Genomic DNA, 23862 nt, shown 5'->3' with positions numbered 1-23862 from the left:
CTTGCTTCGGGAGAGTAGAGAATAAATTCAGCATGTGAACACTGGCTCCTAAGGGTGATCCTTTCAACTATTCCAGTGCTTCACATCCAGCGAGGAAGCAGGGCCAGCTGATTTGTTCAGTCATTATCCTGCTCCATGGGTAAGGAGAACTGGGAAAAAATTCCTTAGAAAGACCTCAGTTTTCCTGGGGCAGCTGGTTTTGTACCCTCACTGTTCTAGTCCCAGCAGAACATGAATCGTTTCAGGGGCAAGCAGCATTTGGGTGGCAGTGAGTGCTAAACTTACTCACGCCAACTTCACAGGGTTTGCTGAGAAACACAAGTTAATATTAAACCCTGATTGGTATCTCAGCAACTGTCCTGAACATCTCGATCCCAGAGATGGGTCCACACCACATTTAGACTGGATTTCTAAATTAATTGGCTCCTATCAGCTGGGCTATGTATGTGTTTAAAGGAGTTACGGGTATCTTGCCTGCAAAAATCATTTGAGGATCCCACCTAAACGTGTTCAGAACCAGAATATGGCACACACTGCACCAACAAAATACCCTCTTCAGTTGCCAGCATGGATTTGTCTGTCTCTGCATTAGAAAATTAAATTGTTGCTGAGTACAAAGTACTAATACTTAATAATAGCTGCCTCAATCTCTCCTTAAAAATAGGAAGCATAAGGATGGATTATATCAGTCATACTATTAAAATATTCATATGTAGCCTTATAAAAAAAAAGAAAAAAGATAATTAGAAAATGTTCAGAGTTCTTTAATGGCAGCTCTACCATCTTACAAGCAGCTTGAGTTTAATGTTAAATGGTCGTTCAAAAAGTTCTGCAGTGGATTATTACTAACTGTGGAGCTCATGCTTTTTAGCAAAGAAAAGGCTTTTAAACTGCAGAGGGAACCCTGTATGACTCATGACAATTTATTATAAGTGTACCACAAATATTTCTCTATCACTTTCTAGTATGTTGAAATGATAATTACTTTTTCTGAATGAAAATACAGACATAAGCACAAAATTTGCCAGACTGGATCATACCAGTGTGCTGCCTGTATCATAAATCAAATTAAAAGTACAATTTACTTCAGAGCTACTTAATGACCAGAGATCAGAACTGTTGCTCAATGCTGTACAGGTCTCTTAAAAAAAAAAAAAAGAAAAAAAAAAGAAAGAGAGAAAACTGAAGCAATTTATATTGCGTAATATTGAAACAGAGGTAAAAATTAACAGTGGTTTAAAACAGATTCGGATGAAGTTAGAATCTTAAAAACGTAAATAGTCTTACCAACTTAAGCAAAATTTTTTTAGAAATATTAAAAACCCCTTTATCTGAATGCTATTGATGTTTAAATCATGTTTGGATCCTTGGCTTCTAAACTCATTTGGAAATCTCAGTCCTTCTACTTACGTAATTTCTGGAAAATCCCAGGTTCATGACCGTCTGTCTATCTGTAATTAAAGGTCCACTCCCTGTCACAGGCGAGTGGTAATGGAATCAGAACCCAGTAATTACTAATGATTAAGGCATTTTGCTATAAATCACTCCAGAGCTAAGGGATCTGATTGATGATTAGGTAATATTAAATAAGAACACACTAGTGGCTGAAAATCACTTTATTGTAAAGCAACTGCAACTATTGGGGAAGTCATTTACATGGATAAATGCTGGAAATGTGGAAAGAGGAGCTGCAGTGCAGGGATTTGGAAGAAGGCAGGGATAAGAGAATAGAAGTTAATGGCTGAAATGATGTGATGTAGCTTGTGGAAGAGACTGGTGGGGATGGTGGGAGGGGGGAAAAGCATTCATAGATTGCAGAGTTCACCTGGAAATTTACACTCACAGGACCTGAGTTACAGTCACAAAACCCAAATTACACTCACAGGACCTGAGTTTTCCTCTCATGTGTGGAATGTTCTGTCTCAGTAAGGCAGAAATTTAGTACTGGCTTATTTCTCTGCTTCAGGCTTCATCTTCACATGCTTTCATTTCTGAGGGGTCTTTCTTCACCAGAGTTGAAAAAAAGCCACGTTCTGTTGGAGACAAGTGAAGAACTTGGGTTAAATTCATGAAACATGACAGCTGAAAATGACAGCGAGGTGAGCAGTCAATCTTTGCATCATAGTGAAACTGCTGGAAGAAATATACTTTTATTTTCATCTTAATAAAGCTGAGCTACGTGCAGCAGAAGCCAAATGTGAGGAGAGATGTTTTCATTGTGCACAGGCTGTGCTTTTCCTTCGCTTACAAATGAAAATAAAACTTACAAGGAAAATTCTGTGCAAGGAATTATGACAAAACAAATGCTAAACATTCCCTCTTGCTAACAAAGTTGGTAATGTCTGTTTATTTATTCTAAAAGCCTGCATGCCTGTGAAGCTGTTCCTTCAGCATCAATTCCTCCCCACAGCTCTCAGGGGCTTTTCAACACTCTTGGTCCAAAGTGTTTTCCTCATCAGCATAAGGTGGGAATAATTCACCAAAATAGGAGAGAATATATCAGCTTCTCAAACCTGCAGCAGTTTTCAGGCTTTTTATCCTTAAAGAAGGTGCTGATCCAAGGATTTGTGAAATCCCAGAATGGCATTTTCTTTGGGCAAGTAACATCTTTAAGTAACATCTTCTAGAACAGGATAGGAGTTAAAGCAAGGCTCTGACACAACCGAAAGAAAATTCCTGCTGGGCATTCTCTCCTCAGGCCATTTTCTTCCAAAATACCCAATAACTCAAATACCCAATAATTAAAAAAAACTCATGTAGGGCTTGAGGATGAATTCTGGCATTGTCCCCACACTCAGGCAGCTGTAATTCCCCCACCAGGAGCTGCTTTGTGAGCAGCCTGGCTCGTACCTTTAAAACAGGCAGGGAGGGTGAAGTTGCCATCCACACAGGCCGCATCTACAGTGTAGGCACAGGATTTTTCCTTGTTCTTGCAGAAGAAGGATACAGTTTCCCCATGCAGAATTCCATCCTTCAGGTCATTCTGAACTCTCTTCTTCTCACCGTTGTACAATACTACAGCTTTCTTAACTGGTATTTTACATGGTGCTGGAAAAAAAATGCAGTTGTAAGGAACAGGTTTGAAAAGGGGGTAGATTAGACCTCATCAGAATTCTGTACAGGTGAAATTTGGGAATGAGCAATGTGTCCTACATATTGACAGAACTTCTGCTGGTATTAAAATGCTGAAGAAATTCAGACCTTGAAGCACAGGGTCAAAAGTTTCCAGTAAAAATTCAGCCTCAATATAATTTCTAATGACATGAAATAGGAAGAAGAAATACTCAGAATAAAGTTACAAGGCTGATTATTGAAGTCGATCCAGATACATCATGTCATACAACATTCAGAGTTGGGAGTGGGCTCAGGTTATCAGGGCCTTGCAATTCCATTTTTGGCCTCCTTTTAAGCACAGCTCTTGCACAGAATAATGACAACTCAGCAGTCAGAGCAGTGGTCTGGTGGCAGAGCTCCATTTGGTTCCTGGTTTCTGAGGGTTGGGGTGTGCTCACCTCTACAGACTGGCTTTGTGGACCAGGTTCCAGTGATCTGACAGCGGGAATGTTTGGATCCCTCCATCACGTAGCCGGACTGGCAGCCAAAGCTGACACTCTCGTTGTAGTGGTACGTCCTGCGCGCCACAAGCTCTAAGAACCCGTTCTCGATTCCAGTTGGGCGGGAGCAGGTGACAACTGGGGGACAAAAAACAAACCCAAAGCTTTAGCAGAGTCACAGGTCAAAAAGACAGCTACAAACACGAAAAATGTATAAAAACTTTAATGGTGGTTTATTGCAGCCTCTTTTCACAGGGGAAAGACAGCTTAAAAACCACAATAAATAGATAAACATTACTTGTTTTAAATACACATCTATTGCAATCTGTGGTTATAACGTGACTTAAACGTGGTGTAACAACAAAAAGCAAGGAAGTTTTTTGGGCTGAGGGTAAGGTTGGCTTTTTCTTAGGTGAATTTGAGCAACTAGAATCAAATGTTGGCTGCACACTGGAGGCCAGGCTCAGGTTCCCCACTGTGCACCATGTTGAGCAGGGCTTGTTTATATAACCTTTACACCTGCAGCAAATATTTTGTCAATTCCATGTTGTGTGCCATGGGTTAGCAATCCCCTCGATCCACAGACCTGAATGATTGCAGAATTCAGCTGCAGAGTAATTGTGCTGCATGTTTGCAATTATGGTTGTAAAAAAATTTAAATAATTTTGATTTATTTAGTTTTGCGTATGCAATTCTCAGGAATATTTTTTGATGTGGATAAAAGCAAGTGACTCACCCTTGCACTCTGGAATGCTGCTCCAGCTGCCATTGGCCATGCAGGTGGCTGTCTCATTCCCAATCAGGGCGAGAGGGGGGACACATTCAAACAGGATTGTGTCCAGGAAATGAGAGACATTCCCAGGATTTAGGCGGCGGTAAGAGAGCACCGAAAATTCTGGCAGTGAGGGAGGTGCACAAGTCACCGCTGCAAAAATACAACGTTTAGAGAATTAAGGCTTAAACACCAAATAATTGTAGGATAAGAGGAGCAACATTCTTATGACTAAATGAAGCCACATGGAATCATAGCTGGCAAAACATAATTTAAATTAAATGTGTCAGGGGGCCTCAGAGTGTGGAATTCATGAGTTTTGCTGGATTTTTCAGACAATATTACTGCTTTTCAGTCAAGTGTTTTTGCGGGGTAGGTTATAGCAAAACCCTGCATAAGTACAAAGGCATGACAATATCCTCTTTTTATACACAGGGAGGAGGAATTTGAGTGGATAAGCATCTTACCTCCAGCTGTAAATAGCATCCCTGATCCCGACCTTTTGTTCAGACCTTTAAACTGTATTTCTCTAAAACCCACATATAAAACCAAATATGCAACATTCTGCTTGATTTTTTCCTAACCAGCTTCTGCACAGCACTAGAGGAGACTTCTGAATAAGAGTATATATAATTCTGGGCCATGGAAAGGAATATTTCTGAAATAGGAATAAGGAATAATTTCTTCAAAAAGAACTATTCTTTTTTATTGAAACACATACGTTGACACTGTGGAAAAGTCCCAGTCCACTTTCCATCTGCCATGCACTGGCTCGTTCTGGACCCAACGAGGTTGTAGCTGGAAACAAACCAGACCTGGTTATCAGAACAGGGAGATCAATCAAAGATCTCTCATTTCTCACAAACAGAATGAAGAATCCAGCTCTGAAATTCTTCTCTAGTTTAACAATTCCTAACCTGAAAGGAGGTTGAGAATCAGATCTGAAAAACTGTTAATATCCAAATATTGCAAAGACCCAGGCAGAAGGCTTGATACAACAAGATGTTTGGTTGTTTCAACTTTATGTTCTGTTTTACATATTAATTTCTACAACTCATTAATACTATGGATGTGTGTAAATAGCAAATATTGATCTATGATTGCAAATGCAAATTAGCATTTTTTTGGAGAGGAGTTCCCAGTTAATTATGGCAATTAGGATCAAATATTGGAAAGAACTCAGTGCTCTTGAGAACTAAAGTCACTGAGGTGCATTATTATATTTAAATCCCAGACATTTTGATTTCCATATGCACATTACATACTTCTCTCCCATCCTCTGTATTCACACTCTTAACATCTAGTCTGAGTTTTAAAGAAATATTCATCATATGTCTGGCATTTCAATATCACACAGCTGAATAGCAGTAAATTAGAATTAACAAAATCAAATCAAGTCCCATTGCTACACTTGGTGTCATAGTTGAATTTATTTACTCCTTATCTTGCTCCTCTTTTACAGAAGGAGGTTGTTGAAGCTGTTGACACTTTTCAGTGAGCTCTAGGCTGTGATTCACCTGTGACCTTCCAAGTAAGCCCTGTTTAGTCATTAATTACCCAGGTACAATTAAATACCTGCTACTCTCAAATTCTTCCCTGCATTTACCATAACTATTTTTTTAACTGCATCCTTTATCCTAAAGCTAATGAGTAGCCCTGAGGAAAAGTGCATTTACTGCAGGTAAGTTAGGCTGAACCTCATGTTTTTATTTACTGAAATGAAATTTCAGTAAATGAAAACATGGAAAAAATAGGGAAAATTCATGGAAATTATGGAAAACATGGAAGATTTATGGAAAAGCATAGAAACACAATTTCCAGTCTTCGGAGCCCAACAGCATAACTTTGATGGAGATTATCTACTCTCTGCTGCAGGATTTCATCTCATGATGTAATAAGAGGATTTGAAAAGCAGGGGAAAAGCAGTCCAGAATAAATTTTTTGCATAAAATCTCTGCTGTTTTGGTGGTTTCCATATTTGTAAGACTTTGGAGTCACAAAGCTCCATAATGTTAAAGCCAAGACTGAACAGAGGTGGATCAACAGACAGGCTTTTTAAAATGATTTCTGAAATGTAGATGAGTTTTTATGTGCAGTTTTCAATGTTCTCAGCCTTGCAGTATGGCAGTGGGTGATACTACAATGTGATTTAAGTTGTTTATTTAGCATAATGAGGAAGGGAACACTTACCCTGGATCACATGAAAAAGTTACAGTACTCTGGTACTGGAACTCTTCAAAATCCATTTTCCCATTCTGCAGGGGTGGAGGAGGGGGGCATCTCTTTGCTGTTTATTAAATGTAAAAAAGAGGATAATATTAACTCATAAAGCATGAAATAATAATTTCATTATAATGGGAACAAGTAGATGATAAAGGTTCATCCTGATTCTTTCACATTTCTACACTCCCATGAACTACATTCCACAAACCTGGCTGCTCTATGCGTCTATCAAAATACAAGTTTTGGGACTAAATATTGTAAACAATATGATTGTCTGAGGAATGTAAGTTCTCTGCAATGAAATGATGAAAATGCCTCTGAGGGATGCAATAAATGCAGGGGTTATCAAGCAGCACATGTTGTTAGAGAATGAACTGCTGGGCTGAGGAGGGGGATGAAGGTTCACCCTGTCCAGCTCCAACCTCCATCCCCATCCAGCAGCAGGGGCTGAAGGGCAGGTGTGGGACACAAATGGGACAATCCTCTCCATCACCACCCTCTCCCACACTCTGCTGCCTTCCAGCAAGTGAGAGAAGAACCACTGGAGACAAAGATCTGTCAAAATCCATCCTATTCCTCATGCAGATTCTAAACTCTCCCTCTCAGCTCCACCAGTGCAGGAGGAGCAGGGGGTGCTGAGGTTACTCACGGAGGCAGAGCAGGGTGTTGAAGGCCCATTTGCCCGTCGGGAGGCAGGTGTATTTCCTCTGCCCACTGTTGGGCATGAACCCGGGCCGGCAAGTGTATTCCACTTCCTCACCCACTTCATACACCTTTTTGTCTACATTGAGGGTGGCAAACAGCACTTCTGGTGGCCTGGGGCAGACTGGAGGAAAGGAGGTGACAAGACATTGGGTAGAAAATTGGAGTTGCTTTTATTTATTATTATATCCCAGCTTGAAGCAGAGGATTCTCTATTGTAATTAGTTATAGCTGATGGTTGCCATAAGTATTAGCCAGAAAAAAATCTGTTGTTCTTCTTCTCAGCAGCTCTACCAATCATCCCAGTTAGATTTTGTGTCGCTTTTTAAACTAAAATTTACTTTTCCTTCAAAATAGATTGATGAAGGTGGTGCACAAAGTGAGTCAATTAGAGTAAATTACCTTGGACAAAAGAGAGTGAGAAGGAGTTAGAAGCAAACAAATGCCTTTCATCTTTAATCCAAATCACTTTGGTGGGGGTCAGCCTGAAATCAGGTATTTTTTCTTGTAATTAAATTCCTTTTTTTCCCTGATTTTTCTGTTCACTGAGGTAGACCCGCTGTTCCACGAGACAGCTCTGCCTCCCAAACAGTTTTAACATGGTGACAGCAGGAACAACTCATCAGCCAGAGGGTGAGAACAGGAGGGAACAGCAAGGGAGGAACGGAGGGTGCAGCCTGAGCTCCTGCTGAGGACACGGAGAGAGGCTCCTGCTGGCATCGAGGGGAGAGCACAGAGGGACATAGAGCTCAGGAGGGAGAAATAAATGGCAAACAGGCAGAGAGGACAGGAGACAGTGCCCAGAGCCCTTGGCATGGGGGAAAGGAGGAGAAAAGCGAGGCAGGAGCTGTGCGGGCGTGGAGGGGTGAGCAGGGATGGAGCAGGTTTATTCCATGAGCAGGGATGGAGCAGGTTCATTCCCTGAGCAGGGATGGAGCAGGTTTATTCCATGAGCAGGGATGGAGCAGGTTTATTCCATGAGCAGGGATGGAGCAGGTTCATTCCCTGAGCAGGGATGGAGCAAGTTTATTCCCTGAGCAGGGATGGAGCAGGTTCATTCCCTGAGCAGGGATGGAGCAGGTTTATTCCATGAGCAGGAATGGAGCAGGTTTATTCTGTGAGCAGGGATGGAGCAAGTTTATTCCCTGAGCAGGGATGGAGCAGGTTCATTCCCTGAGCAGGGATGGAGCAGGTTTATTCCATGAGCAGGGATGGAGCAGGTTCATTCCCTGAGCAGGGATGGAGCAAGTTTATTCCCTGAGCAGGGATGGAGCAGGTTTATTCTGTGAGCAGGAATGGAGCAGGTTTATTCTGTGAGCAGGAATGGAGCAGGTTTATTCTGTGAGCAGGGATGGAGCAGGTTCATTCCTGAGCAGGGATGGAGCAGGTTTATTCTGTGAGAAGGGATGGAGCAGGTTCATTCCCTGAGCAGGGATGGAGCAGGTTCATTCCCTGAGCAGGGATGGAGCAGGTTCATTCCCTGAGCAGGGATGGAGCAGGTTCATTCCCTGAGCAGGGATGGAGCAGGTTCATTCCCTGAGCAGGGATGGAGCAGGTTCATTCCCTGAGCAGGGATGGAGCAGGTTCATTCCCTGAGCAGGGATGGAGCAGGTTCATTCCCTGAGCAGGGATGGAGCAGGTTCATTCCCTGAGCAGGGATGGAGCAGGTTCATTCCCTGAGCAGGGATGGAGCAGGTTCATTCCTGGCACACACACAGATCCCCCCTGGCACCCACAACATCTGTCAGCATTTCTTCTGCTTTCCTTCATCTTATGCTTTTGTTCACAACCACTCACCTCACCACAGGGAGAGACTGACAGGAAAGAATGGAAAGCAGAAAGAGAAGAAAACTTTCAGAAGAAAGCCCTGTTCAAAACACTCGACTAGGATTATCCAGGGGCTTTAAAATCCCGCTTTTTTCTCCAGTTTCCCCCATTCCCACTTCAGGATAGGATCGTCATTAGGCGGTGGAAGACACTCACCTTTACCCGAGAGAGCGCAGTGGCTCAGAGCCACCACCAGGCACCCGAGCAGTGCCAGGGGCTGCATCCCTGCCAGTCCCCGACGTCCCGAGTGTCCCCCGGGCCAGGGCTGTGCCCTTAAAAACCCACAAAAGGATGGTTACACATTAACTCTTTGTTTTATTCCCGTCCCAGTAAACAGAAGATAAAAGCTGCCTTGTGTCGCTGCTAATAAAGGCTGAAACAATCATCACATGTTGGGTTTGGGGCATAATGCAGGAATTCAGATGGCAGGTTCTGCTCCACACTGGTTGTTTCTGCAGAGCATCTCCTCTTGGGACCGATGGTGGTGGGGAATACAGTATTCTCAGCATCTGGAGAGGATTGAGGATATTTGGAATGCAAAATTGGGTCGAATGAAAACACTGTCACTCCGAGGCTCGTGTTTATCGCTGGAGCGTGGACATTTCTGTGTACCAAAGACTCCTGATGGTTATAGCAAAATCATTTCAAGGCCAAATGATCCGTTTTGGAGTGACATTGGTACTGTGATGTGCCCCCAGTGATGCACCAACCTCATGCCAGTTCACACAGATGATGATCTGGTCTGAAACTTGGGGCTTCAGGGCCCTGTTTGATCTGATTCCTGTTGTCTTCCAATTAGCAGATAACCAAGAGCAGCAGAGCCAGTGCTCAGTGCCAGCACTGCAGGAGGGCTGCACTGATGATTCCTGTTCTTATTTGTGACAAGGGGATCATAAATCAGGTTTTTGGGTGGCAATAAAGCCTTGCTGTGGTGCTGCAAGTTTGGGGCGTCAAGTCAGAAGTCGACAGGTATCAGCTGAGGTTCTGATCACTGCAGTTCTCCTAATTTAGCAGATTTTAACTGCAGGAGCATCTGAAGAGCAACCAAAATAACATTTGTGTAATGATTGTTCCACAGTTTGGTGTTTCTAATCTAAGTATCCTCCTCCCCTGCTGACTCACAGCCTGTGAGGGGGAGTGAGGGACATTTGAAGCTCGAAGAGAAGTTGGGTTATGTCAAGCTCTCGCTGCTGGGATCTCCAATAGTTTGTTTGGTTTTGTTTTATGAAATTGCTCTGTTTGTATTTGAAACATGAATTTTAGTCACAACATTAAACAATTGGGAACACGCTATTCTCAGAAAAAAAACCGCTGTGAACGTCCTGCTCAGAGTATTTACCAAATGCACAGTGCCGAAGGGCAAAGTACCACTGCTAAACCAACAGAAAAAGATTGGCTTCATTTTCTGTATTTACATCTGATTATTTTTCCATTTGTCACAGCCTGCTTTTTACTCCTCTCTTTCACAAGTAGCTTTTCCCCTTCAAGGCACGCTGCTTTAATGAACTTTATTGCCTCTGGCTTAAATCCTTCCTTAGATCTGCCCGATACTTGGATTTTCTCCTTTTGTGTGTTTAAAATCCCGGGGATGGACGGGAACAATTTGGGGCATTTGGCTCACACGCAGTTCCTCCTGTGAGCAGCAGGGGGCGCAACGCGCTCTGCCTTGGACGGGAAATTCCAGTTTTCTCTACTAAAAAACAGGGGGGAAAGAGTTAAATTACCTGCAAATTCATTTGCCGTAGATTCTGTGCGTGAAAACTTTACCGGTCTGAAAACTGAGACTTAAAACTCCATGTGAAAGATCAGGGGAATTAATATTTATGTATATAAGTGAATAGTGAGTTTTCTTCTTGAAAACTTACCCTCTGCAATGAGAAACGTCTGAAAGTATGTCACAAATAACTGTGCATGTTCCAGAAACTGGAGAAGGACACTGAGTTAATCACGAAACTGGAGCTCCTCTGCTCTGGAGCCGGGCTGGGAGAGCTGGGGGTGCTCACCTGGAAAAGAGAAGGATCCAGGGGGTCCTCAGAGCCCCTTCCAGAGCCTAAAAGGGGCTCCAGGAGAGCTGCAGAGGGACTTGGGACAAGGGTTGAAGGAACAGGACACAGAGAATGGCTCTCCACTGCCGGAGGGGAGAGATGGGTGGGATATTGGGAAGGAATTCCTGGCTGAGAGGGTGGGCAGGCCCTGGCACAGGGTGCCCAGAGAAGCTGTGGCTGCCCCTGGATCCCTGGAGTGTCCAAGGCCAGGCTGGACACTGGGGCTTGGAGCAGCCTGGGACAGTGGGAGGTGTCCCTGCCCATGGCTGGGAGGTGGAGGAGATGATCCTTAAGGTCCCTTCCAACCCAAACCAATTCTATGATGCCACGATTCTTTGGTTCCATGACTCCATGAAAAAGTGACTATTATGGTATGGATTCACCTTGGCACAGCATGAGCAAACCCGACCCAGTTCTCGCTGTGATTGTGTGCAATTATATACATCAGCTGATTCTCCATCAAATCCAGCCCACTCCTTTCACATGTGAGCTATTTAATATCACAGCTCCTGCAAACCAAAGAATGAAGCAGAATTTTGTTTCATCAGGGACTGCATAAACACAGAGCAGAGTGGTGGTCTCTGCCTCAGATAATGTCACAGCCTAAGGAGAGAAATGGGAGCTGAGCAGAGAAAGCAGTGCAGGAACACTCTGAGGGGATATCAGCCAGCAGGATGTGAGCCAGAGCAGTGTCCCAGCAGCCTCATTGTTACCTGGGGTTGTGCTAAAGGGAGAACATGCAGGAGGATGTGAACAAACTGCCTTTGCACAAGTGGTGCTGCCCAGCTAAAATGTGAAGGGCAGCAAAGAAGAGATGAATGAGAAGAGTGAATGTTTGAAAAGGCAGCAATTCAATGATGGAGACTGGAATTGCTGGTTGATCAGAGGGATTTCTGCAGGGAACAGGAGAGAGGAAGAGGATAAGCCAGAAAAGGCCTTGAAAGTGAAGGTAAAAATGAAACAGAAGGAAGAAAAAATGGAGAAAAAAGAAAAGAAAACTGATAATGAAAGCATCTGTGTGACAGCATTGTTCATTGACCCCATGATCAACTGGAGCTGTTAGGACAGTTGGAGAAGACATTATAACACAAGATAATAAGATAAGGCTTTCAGACTGGAATTGGTCTCTCCTGGAGTTATTATGCAGGAAGTTTTCAAGAACCAGGCAGACTGAAGGTCAGTGAGGTAACGGTTCCCAGCTAATGAGCCAGATTCTGTCCTCCCTCTAACCTGTTGTTCTATTTCTCTGGCTGATGCTGTCATTTCCCTGCTATTATAGGGTGTGTCACTGCTCCTGCTGGGAGTCTGTCCTGCCAGACAGTGAGGGCTGGGACTGCACTGCCCTCTCTTCTCAAGATTTATGGCTTTTCTTCAACTACAAAATGCACCACACAGCCAGGTCAAGATGCAGAAGTTTCTCAAATCAACAGGAATGTGTTGACTGGCGACACTGAGGAGGAATATTAAGGAGAGGCCTGAGTGTAGCCATCCCTGTGTGCCAGTCCCTGCCTATGCTGCAGATTTCTGTCTTTGCCTTTGGGGCTGCAATGGGACCAGCAATCTCATCCTTTTCCCAGAAAGATCAGATACTCAGATTCCAGCTTTTTTCCCCACTGTTTCTTTTGTTCCATATATTGGTGACTGGGTTGTCACGTTCAGCCAGCCAGAAACCAGGATGTACTTGCAGTGTATTATTTACCAGTGAAATATTGTATATATATATAAATAAATTTATTTCTATTTTTATATTGCCTGGTTTAGTGGAAGGTGTCCCTGCCCATGGCGGGGGATTGGATCAGGATGATCTTTAACCTCCCTTCCAACCCAAACCTTTCAATGATTCTCTGATGTTGGGGTAAACACACAATAACAGATACTGACAGAATGTCTTGGTCACAGAAAAAGTAAACAGTGAATATATCATTCTTAAAAATACTTTTTTTACTCAGTAGCAAACTTTAGGGGGAAATTGCATTCCTACTTACCACTGATGTTTCTGAATTTTTTTCTGAAGTTAGCAAAATAATTATGATTTTAGTCCTGGATCTTAAATCACTTTAAGCTCCCACTATGGGTATTGAAAGCCCCAATCCTGTGTAAATCTAAGTTATCAGAGGGCTGGCACTAACAAGTGCCAGTGTTCCAGGTGACAGCAGGCCTGTATTCTGCAGAGACATGAAGGTGTTCCAGTTTTCACATACATTAAACTCACAGTGTACAAAACCAGAGAGCATTTTACAGCTCCTTCCTCCTCTCCGCCTCTCATTTCCTGCACAGAAAACCCGGAGATTCTCTCTCACAGCTCTGCTGTGACCCAAATATTGTGAAACAGTCTGTTCCTCTGATAAATTTATCTAAATGCTGTCTAAAAAAAAATTCCCGTGTTAAATTTCTTGCTCAGGAATGTCTAATTATGAAGCCTCAGGGGCAAATTATTCTCTGTGAGAGTTTGAATCTTCAGGGAGCAGATCTGCAAGGGACAACTTTTGAGAAGCCAGGGTAAAAGCACAGCATGGAGACACAGACTTTTCTCTCCTTTTTTTTTTTTTTTGGCTGGTCCCACCTTTTTGCCTTCCCCTCAGTGCATCCAGGGAGAAGCCATCAGAGAGAAAAGCCTCAGAGCCAGGGTGCTCTCCACACTCAAGCTAAACTGCTTCTCTTCTCCCAGCAAGCTTCCAACAAAGCTTTTGAGATTCTCTTCATCATCATGCTTCCACTTTCTATTACAACAAATGCTGCAGATTCCATGACAGCAGCATCTGACCTAATTTTTTTTTTTTATTACTTTATATATATATATATATAAATGTGTATTGCCTGTGGTTGTCATCTTGTTTACAAGCTGGAGAGAGGTCAGGCGTGGTCAGGATGTGCTGCAGGTTCTCCAAGGAGCACTCTGTGCTGCAGGAAAGCACTTTACACACTGACTACATCGAACTGTCATCAGCATTTTCTCACCCTGTGCTCCGGCAGAGAATCCTGGCCAGGCTCACCCTTGCGTGACCCTGAGGGAGGATTTCTGTCCAGCCCTCCCCTGGCGTGGTGCCACGGCTCTATCCCAGGGCTCAGCCACCTCCAGATTTATTTCCTGCCCCTCTGTGGCTTTCCCAAGTGCAAGATAAGAGGATCAGCCATGGAGAAGCTGTTTGGGATATTCACCCACGTTCAAACCTCCACTGAACAGGGTGTGATTGATTCCCTGTCAGAGATTTCCAATCAATGGACAGCCCCGATTCAGAGAGATCCTGGGATCAGCTGGGAAACTCTCCCTGGGCACAAGTCCAGAGTGTTCCAGATTAAATCCACCTTCTTTGTGACTCGGTTCCTGTGCAGTAGAATCAAAAAGTGGATACTGATCTCCCTTATGATCCAACCCATATCCTTCCCACACTGGTCCAAGTCATGTCATCGGTTTCATTCCAGGCTTTTTTAAAATGGGATTTTATCAGTGTTTTAATATGTGATTTGAATCAGTTTATATGCAATAAACAAACTTACAAGATTAGGGTTTATTTCTCCCAGACTTTTATTAGTCTACACAAACAGTTGGCTGAGGATTTTTCTTATATATTTTTATAATATATAATATATATTATACCTAACACATATTGTGTGTGTTATATAACATATAAAAATCAAATAGATTTTATGTATTTTTATACGTTTGTATCTAGTTCCCTCTTTTTAAACATATATATGCTTGTATTCTTAGCAAGTTACTCTAAAGGGGGAGATTCCTCATTTCACTGTTGACTGACAAGCCTGAAAAATCTAACAACACAATCTCAGAACTGAAAACTCCGTGAAATGTTGGATCCAGAGGGAAGCCCGTTGACTTTTACGAGCTGGCATTTAAAAATGCTCTTGAATATTTAAACACAAGTGGATGAGTTCAGAGCTAATGCTACGGGTCTGTTGTGAGCCAAGGATTTTTCTAGAAACATCCTGCTGCTGTTGAAGCTTCTCCTCCAGCTCTGGGGTGAGGCTGTGCCCGATGCTCGTGGCATTATTCTGTGTCTGGATCCTGTTACAGATTTGTGCTGTACCACAGGGATGCTGCTTTTGTGCTGGGCACCATTAGGAAGATCTCAATAAACTAATTTCCCTTTGTGCCAGCCTCTAATCTGCAGCAATAAATCCAGGAGGAAGCTTTCCTAAGGGGAAGCAGATTTTGGAGGGGCCGGTATCAATAACTGGAATCAGATTTTCTGAAGGGCTCAAATCCCATTTGGACAACGAGATGAAGGCCAGGCTTTTAAAAGTGCTCACTTTATTAAAGTACATTTTTGGTGTGTTGGTTTCTTCGGAAGATGCAGTTCTATCTTGTGGTTTCCAGAAGGTTTTGACAATCTGGAAATCTTTGACTCAGCTGCTTTGACAATCTCCACATGTGTGTGTATCTCTAAAACTTCTGATTCTGCTGGTGTTAATCTGCACCATCAGCAAGCCAGGCTCTTCCTGGAGTTTTGCATTTATTTTGTAATCTCCTGCAAAAATAACAAAAATAAATATCAGAGGTCGTTTTTCCTTTATTCATTGCACATGGAGATTTTTTTCGTTGCCCAGGAAGACAGAATGATGCTGCCAGCATTTTGGCAACAGGAATGAAATGAAATTGCAATCGTTCCAGCATTTCCAGGACTGATATCAGTGACATTCTCATAAATTCAAATGTTGAGAGGAAAAGATGTCCAGATGTTTTGGAAAGAACAGGTCATGAGCACTTTACAAAGCGAATAATATTTATTACAGAAGTTTAAAATGCACAGAAAGCACAAGTATGTTCACTGTGTATTTTGTTTCTTTTTTTGTTATTATTTAAAAAAAAAATCTCATTTTTCTCCCTCATGTCATCTAATTATGTGGTCATTAATGATAAGAACATTTTTTTCCATGGTTAGCAGGCTATAGTCAAGTTAAATTTTAATATTTACTGTACAAGTTGGTTCAACCACTGTTCAAAACCTTTTTAAGCTGAGCTGCCCAGCTTTTGTCTCACAGGCACAATACATCTGAAATAAAAGTCTCTAGAATTTTCATGGGGAATGCCCTGAGTTGTCTTTCTTTTTTCTTAACACCATTGGGAGTGAGATGTTTGATTTCTAAAATTACATTTTCTGGAAGAAAACTATTTAAAATGCAATTCACATTAAAATCTGTAAATAATCTGTAGATAATCAATAATTTTATTTACATCCAGATATAAATTTTGGTCTGTTGAGGTCACAGTAGCTTGTGAACCTGAAGGGCAGCATAAGACTGACTTAGGGTGGGCTGAGGAGATGTTCCCTTGTTATGATATGTATTAGTCTGCTAATCTTTCCAGCCTTTAATCCACAGTACTGTATTAAAACACCAAAAATAGTCTCCACTGTCATTAAAGGACTGTTTCTGCTTTTTTCTTTTTCTTAAATGTAAATTCTAGTGGGGAGTTGAATGAATGCTCAGTGCTGACAAACAGAATCCTTCCTCGCCTTCCTTCCCTGTGGCACAGAGGTTTTCCACACTTCATTTTTCACCACTCTGGACTTTGGAAATGTTGCTCTGAAATTAACATTAGCTTATTTTGTGCGTCAGTGTTGTCACTTATCAGTCCTTCTAAATTAAACAAATGTTTTAAAGCTGTGTTTGTCCAGCCAAACTCTTGTCATTTCAATTATTAGTGTTTCCAGGAGTGTAAACACTTGTGCAGAGCACAGACGGACGTGGTATAATTGGAAATCTCACCATTGGAAATGGCATTCTGCTTTCCCTGAGTCAACATGTCATAATAGAATGGTGGCACAGGAAAAGAAGTGAATATCCTGGATATTCCAGCTGATACAAGTTTATTTATTGCATTTATTCTCTGGAATAAACAAAATGCCACACAAAGGTTACTATTTCTTCTGTCTCTGATAAATGCTATTGACCTGTCAGAAATAATAAGCTGAAGTATGATATACATAATAACTATTTACAATTCATCTTCACGAGGCAAAATTCTACTCTTGAAAAATAATCATCCCTTTCAATTGAAGATTTGTGGGAGTATGATAAATCAAATAGCCCACATCTTTCTGCTCACATTGAAATGGTGGGAAACTTCACTTTGACTTCGGTGCCAGTGAAGACAAAGCACAGCCTCAAACAGGGGAAGTTCAGGTGGGAAATCAGGAAAATTTTTTCATGGAAAGGGTGGTTAGGAATTGCAGAGGGCTGCAAAGGGAGGTTTGTAGTCCTCATCCCTGGAGGTGTCTAAAGAATGCCTGGACAGGTGCTCTGGGCTGGGGGCAAGGTGAGGATCAGTCCCAGGTTGAAATTGATGGTCTTGGAGGGCTTTTCCAGCCTCAGTGACTCTGGCATTCCCTGATCCTGTGTTCACCCCCATAAACAAACAGTGTTATCCTGCTCTGCCAGGAGCTCTCTGCTGCCTCACAGACTCATATTCTGGAGCTGATGTTTCCCAGCAATGCAGCAGTACAAAGTCTCTTACTCTTTGAAGCAGTTTAACATCAGAAAAGCCCTTTGGAGATTCCAACAGAGTGGCATGAGAAGGTTTCAGGACAGTGACATATTCTGCTTGTCAATGCCTCACCTCTAGATGCACCTACAGAAGGCCTTGACCTGCAAACTGAAACCCTGCAGGTACAGCTTACACTCTAATGCAAATACCGGGGAAAAAATAGGGGTTTGAGAGTCATTTTTGTCAGCAGGCAATGTAAGTGGTTTTTTTTGTTTGTTTGTTTTGGTTTTTGTGTGTTTGTGTGTGTGTTTTTTGTGGTTTTTTGTTTGTTTGTTTTTTGTTTTTTTCCTGTTTGTTTGTTTGTTTGTTTGATTGATTGATTGTTTGTTTGTTTTTTATTAAAGACAAAAAAGAAGGCCCTAGAGCTGGTGATGGGGATGATGACTAAGGCAGGGCCCACAGAACCCACCCAGTGCTTTGTCCCTGATAGGTGCTGAGGAGAAGTGAGAAAAGCAAGCATGATATTTCCTTCAGAGATTCTCTCACTTTCTGAGTGTTTTCCACTCAGGGAATTTTCTGAGCCAGCTGTGGGCTGTGTTTGGCCTGGGACATCCAATTTCTGTCTGTCCCAGGCCACCCCACTGCCCCAAGCCCACACTTACATCCTGCACCACTGCTGGTACTATTTGTTTGGTTCTTCTGGGCAAGAAGGAATTCCAGGGGTCAGTTGGCCCTGGCCAAACCCACCTACTTTGTTCCTTACAAACCTGTGCCCCATGTTTCTCTAAATAAATCACAGAGGCTCCCTTGTCTCGCTGGTACAAGAGCAGTTTGTTTTTTCCACATGGTTTGAGCGCTTTGTTTGTATTTCAAAGTCTCAGTCTTTCTGCCTATTTTGTGTGTTCAGTTGAAGACTGAAAGTTTGCCTACACAAGAGAATTGTTCTGATGCACTCAAAGGAGTGTGAATTCCTTTTTGGAAGAGATATTCAATTTTTTTTTCAGTGACTGCTGGTGGGAAGGACAAAATCAGCAAAACAGCAATGACAGCAAATACTCCAGCTGAGGCAGAAATTTTTGTTTGTGCAATCTGGAAAGTGACAAAATCCAGGAAACTTCCCAAAGGACCCCCATCCCTCTTCAGAGTGTAACAGCATCAAGATCTGATTCAGCTCTATAACTAGAAGAGATTTTACCATGCTCCTCATACTCCTGAGACATGAGAAAAGAAAGCAATGGATTGTCACTCAGAATTCTGATAACTCTGATATAAAAAAAAAACATTTTACACCCAATGTTCTGTATATGATCAGCCATTTATTTCCAATTCTATGGAGAGCTGCTGTGAGGATAATGCACAAGCTATCTGTATGAGGAATGGGTTTTGCAAGGCTTTCAAGGAAACTCAAGTTGAAATGATGGTATCATTTATCTGTCAGAATGGGAAGGAGGATTGTTCTGATTAGGACATATGGATGGACTGCAATTTCATCACTGGGAAATTATTAATTATCGTAAAATACCATTTTTCTTTTTCCCCAGAATTTTTTCAGAAATACTCTTTCTGTGACATTTCATCTCTCATAAGACTCTTTTTTTTTTTTCCTCTGTACTTAGTGTTCTTTTTCTCTGTGTTTCAGTGCAGTGCTGGCCTGTGTAAACAAGCTGCCTGTCACACGGAATAATTCAATAATAAAACCTGTCTCATGACCCAGGGCCTCCCAACCTGCACTCTGAGGAACTTGCAGGGGAAAAGGGCAGAGAGGAGGACCAGTGTCACTGCAGAGACAGGGATTAAGTTGTGCAGACTCTAAACACAGATGCTAAAAGCCACAGAAAGATGCAGAAACTGATCCTGAGAGAAAATGATTTCCATCTCCTCACCACTGGGAGTAAAGACAGACAGCTTCTTACAGAAACATGTCTATTTATGTTACCACAGCCTACCTTTTTCTATTTTTTGAAAACATTTAAGGTACATTGTTGCCAAAGCAGGGCTAAGAACAATAAACAGGCTTTTTTTTTGCATCTGTGTGTGAATGAATTTGTAGGAGGATGTGGAAAGCCAGGACTGGTCAAAACATGACAAACTTAAAAATGAGAGCTTCAGCATTAAACTCAATGGGTGATTTCAGACAAAGAGAGAAAAAAAATTATATTGCATGGAAAAAATAAATTAGGGAAACCTGGCTTCTTAGTTTATACCACGAAGTCCATGAATTAGTGGAAACTGGTAACTGGTTTTGACTAATTATGGCAAGTAATTATCCCACAACAGCTGCTGATGGAGATGTCTCATGAGCTGGCTCTATGGAAATTCCTTTGGAAGATGAGATTGGGTGAAGCAGATAATTTTTAGGCAGCAGTCTTGCAGTGATCAGATCATCCCTACTAAAAGGGCTTTGGAAAACAGACACTTGTGCTCCTGAGTCCCTGGAGAGGGAAGTGGTTGTGATTTGTTTTGATATGTGAGGAGCAATTGGCTTGTGAACTTCCTTATAGGCATCCAGCAGGAAGTGATTCCTGTTCGTTGAGCATTTCTCAGAAGCAGGAAATAATAAAACAGTCACAGTTGCCAAAACAGTTGATGGAGGTGTTCTCCTTGGCTCCCTTTGAATGGATCTGCGGCAGAACAGAGCCTGAATGCATGTTTCCTTTTTTATTGCTTTTTGATTAAAAAGTGATGCAGACAGTGGATTGCTGCTCCAGCAGATGAGTAAAAGCAAAGACATTTCAGGAGAAACCTCTTTCAAAATTAACCCAGATGCACTTTAGAGACCTAGGGTGGTATTGATGAAAATATATAGAAAGAACTTCAGAAGTAGTGCTTGTTACAGCAATAATCAAATTCTTTAGAGAAAAATTCATAAATCATCCAATGGAAACTTCTACCAGGGACGGTCTCTAGGATATTATCCAAACAGTCATACAGGAATAAATCTGCTGTGAGAAGACCCCATAAATGGCACTCTGGAGTCAGGAGTTCTGAAGCTGCTGGCCAGGAGATTGGAAAAGCTGGGGCTCTGATTTAATGGCCATGTATATGCCTGAACACAAACAGTGAAAATGCTGACTCCTCGTCCAGATGGCCTGAACCAGAAGCAAATTGCAAACACTCCTCTGGGCAGAAAAGCATTAGTCATGAGCTGCTGGGGGAATGTGCTCACTCAGGAAGAGGTGGCAGACGCCTTTCCTCCAGTTATTTGCAAAGGAGGGATGAGTTCCTGTGTCACCCACAGGATCTGAGTGCAGAGTAGGAAAAATGAGTGTCCAGGCAATTATAAACCTCCCAGCAAGTGGAGCTGGTGCCACAACAGCACATCCCAAAGGTGTGGAACATACCATGGCCCTATAGTATCACTGTAGGAGTGGCCTGGTCATGGTGACAAAGCCTGATATTGAAGGTAAATACAATAAAAGCACTGTAAAAGTGCTGTGTATCCAAACTGCAGCACTCAAAGGGGTTGTTTGTTAAATACAGTAGGGCAAGGATGTGTTATAAGGGTTTACCTGGTTGTCTGGGCACACAGAATAGAGTTTTTCTTTGCCTAGTGTGTCTAGTCACAGCGTACAAATAATTGCTGGGTTTGAGATGAAAGAGATGCTTTCCAGAGAGAGAGAGGAAAGCAATCCTAATGTGATCCTGGAGTGCCGTGGCTGGTGCCATTTGGCTCTTCCCTGGGGCCTGACACAAGCCTGGAACACTCACCAATATTTCAGTGAATGAATCTGGTCCAGAGTCACTGGCAGGAAAGAAACTGGAATCCAAAATGATTCAGCAGGTCTGTGAGATTTTAAGGAACAACAAAATACGTGGATTGCCCCAGACCCAATGTAATCCAAGTTGTTTCAAACCCAATGTGTGTCAATTTCAGATCTCCCAGTTTTGGCGGCTGTGTTTGTGATACAGCACAAAAGGAATGGAAATAAACATGTTTCATTTCATGTTTCTTGATAGAAGCCTTAACCAGAGTACAAAATGTTTCTTGGTGCTCCTCATGCCTTGGCATAAGTTGATTAAGGCAAGAAAAATCTATTCCCTCTGAAGAGGAAGAAGGGATTTGAAACATGTGCGGAATAGGTGGAGACCAAATTAAAAATCTTTATATTTCATTGGATTTCAGATTAAATTTGGAAGTAGTTGCTCACAAAATAAAATCCATGAAGCAAGGGCATATGGCAACAGTTTCTAGGGCATCTGGTGTGATTCTCTAAGTTTAGAGAAAAGCGGGGCCATCCCTGTCATTGATTATTTGGTGAAATGCCACGGACATTCCAGTTCTGCCAAGCTGCACCCAGAAACTGAGGCTTTCAAATTAAGCTAGCATGTAGCAAGTTATTTCTGTTCTATGCTGAGTGTCCATGTGCACTTTTCCCATCAGCAAGTAAGACTTAATTTCAGTTAATTAGCTGGCTTTCACTCTTGTGAAATAAAACATCTTACACATGCTTACACAGATAACAAGTGTGTAGATGTACCAGAGTAGAACTTTTAATAGGCATTTATTTCCCATATGTGTAAAATTGTAACCACGGGAATAACATTTATTATAAACAATATGATTCATACTTGATTTCTTCACTTTATGTATGTATATATCGTGGTTTTATGTTAGCACAGTCATGATTTTTCTGAGTGCATTAATATGAGAGGATGCCATGGGCAGATGTTTCTGCATCCAGGGCTTTGGGAATGTTTTGTGTGTAGATGAAGATGAACAGGCCTATTATTTTATGGAATACTTGATGACATAAAACCAAGGTAAAAATCAGTTGTGTATGCGCCGAATGCCCTAATTAGTGAAAGAGACTTGGTGAACGTTTCCTACGCTTTTTATTGAAGATATTTCTATTGAAATTCACATTGATCCATAAAGATACACAGCTCAGTACAGTGGAGCAGGACATCCTGTGGGTCCTGTGTCATGCACTGGCTGCTCAGCGCGGGCCCCACAATGTCTGTGGCCGCCTTTGAGAGCGGCAGGAAGGGGAAAGAAAGGTGTGCGGAGGAGAGCACAGGGCTGCGCTCCGTCTGTTGTGGTGCAGGGATAACGATCCTCGGGGCGGGGGCAGGAAGAAGGCGAAGGTGGCGAGGGCGGCCGAGAGCGGCAGGGGGCAGGTTCCCCGGGTTCTGAGGCAGCCGTGCAGTGTTACCCCTGCCCTTAGAGGAGCAACACGTTGCGACGTGGTGTGGACCCTCACAGAGGACAGCGGGCAGCAGCCGGGTCAAACATGGAAAGCTCGCTATTATCTGAATCCAATTCTACTTATATACACTTTTTAACAAAGGGCCCAGATTGGCCCAAGGAGGTTACAACCTCCTGACTCCATTGGTCACTATGACCATCAGTCAAATTCTCTCTCAGAGAACAGTTATGCAAAACATACAGGTAAATTCTAAGAATACAATGTTGTTTATGTGAAGCAGGGTGAGAATCAGGCTGCAAAGACTCAAACACTCGAAAGCAAGAAAGTCAGGGGCGACACTGGGGTTCCATGGCTGACACCGGGGGAGCTCTGTCTGTGAGGGGGAGAGAGAAGGGGCTGAGGAGTCTCTGTGGGCATGGCGGGAGCCTGAGTCTCTGTGGGCATGCCGGGAGCCGGTCTGTGTGCACGGCTGTGAGGGGACTCCCTGTGTGTGTGTGTGAGAGAGAGATAAAGTGAGAGAGGACTTTTTGTGTGTGCGAGGGGATCTCCTGTCTGTGCGCGATGAGGGAACCTCTGCCCGTGAGGGCGTGAGGGAAAGTGAGAGGGGAGATTCTGTCCGCGTGTGTTTGAAGGGAACCTCTGAGCGTGCGCGTGTGAGAGAGAGTGAAGGGAGCTTTGTGTGTGTGAGGGAAGCCTGTGGAGGTGAATGTGAGAGAGGGAGAGAGAGAGCGGAACCGGTGCGTTTTGGGGAGAGCCGGTGTGTGCTAGAGAAGAGCCCCGGTGCGTGTGTAAGAGAGATTCCCGGGGTGTGTGTGTAAGAGAGAACCCCGGTGTGTGTGTGTAGGAGAGAACCCCGGTGTGTATAAGAGCGAGCCCCGGTGCGCGGTGCAGGAGCTGACAAGGACCAGCAGGTGCTGCCGCCCCCCCCCCGTTCTCCCCCGGCGCTCCCCGGCGGGGGCGGCCCCACTCCCGCCCCGCCCCGGCCGGGGGCTCGCTCGCTCAGCCGCGGGCGGAGCAGGCGGCGAGGAGGGCTCGGGATCCTCCTCCGCTCCGACGTCAGGCTGGGAGCGGGAGGCAGCGCCCAGCGCCGCCGTTGCCAGAGACTCGGCGGCCGCCGGACGGGGCGGACGTCGGGGCGGCGACTCCT

At 43.3% G+C, this 23862-nt stretch overlaps 1 protein-coding gene across 1 annotated transcript; it reads right to left on the bottom strand.

The window, feature by feature from the left end:
• Positions 1–1145: 1145 nt before the first annotated feature.
• On the bottom strand, positions 1146–9328 carry APOH (apolipoprotein H). Its single transcript, XM_083874870.1, has 8 exons — positions 9235–9328; positions 7199–7375; positions 6517–6613; positions 5048–5124; positions 4291–4479; positions 3513–3692; positions 2851–3048; positions 1146–2033 (listed from the first exon to the last, which is right to left on the bottom strand). The coding sequence occupies exons 1-8, from the start codon at positions 9299–9301 to the stop codon at positions 1963–1965; spliced, it is 1056 nt and encodes a 351-aa protein (XP_083730996.1). The 5' UTR covers positions 9302–9328; the 3' UTR covers positions 1146–1962.
• Positions 9329–23862: the final 14534 nt, after the last annotated feature.

This window comes from Zosterops lateralis (genome assembly GCF_965231275.1).
Source record: "Zosterops lateralis genome assembly, chromosome: 18".
NCBI classification, from domain to species: domain Eukaryota; kingdom Metazoa; phylum Chordata; class Aves; order Passeriformes; family Zosteropidae; genus Zosterops; species Zosterops lateralis.
This window is presented reverse-complemented; position numbering and strand designations above follow the sequence as displayed.

Bases quoted from the DNA above. Each gene is read 5' to 3' on its own strand.
- APOH (XM_083874870.1), bottom strand. From the start codon at position 9,301: ATGCAGCCCCTGGCACTGCTCGGGTGCCTGGTGGTGGCTCTGAGCCAC. The intron at 3,049-3,512 runs GTGAGCACACCC...TTTTTTTTCCAG, and splicing joins CACAAAGCCAGTCTGTAGAG to CACCATGTAAAATACCAGTT. The intron at 2,034-2,850 runs GTACGAGCCAGG...TGTCTCCAACAG, and splicing joins CCTCCCTGCCTGTTTTAAAG to AACGTGGCTTTTTTTCAACT.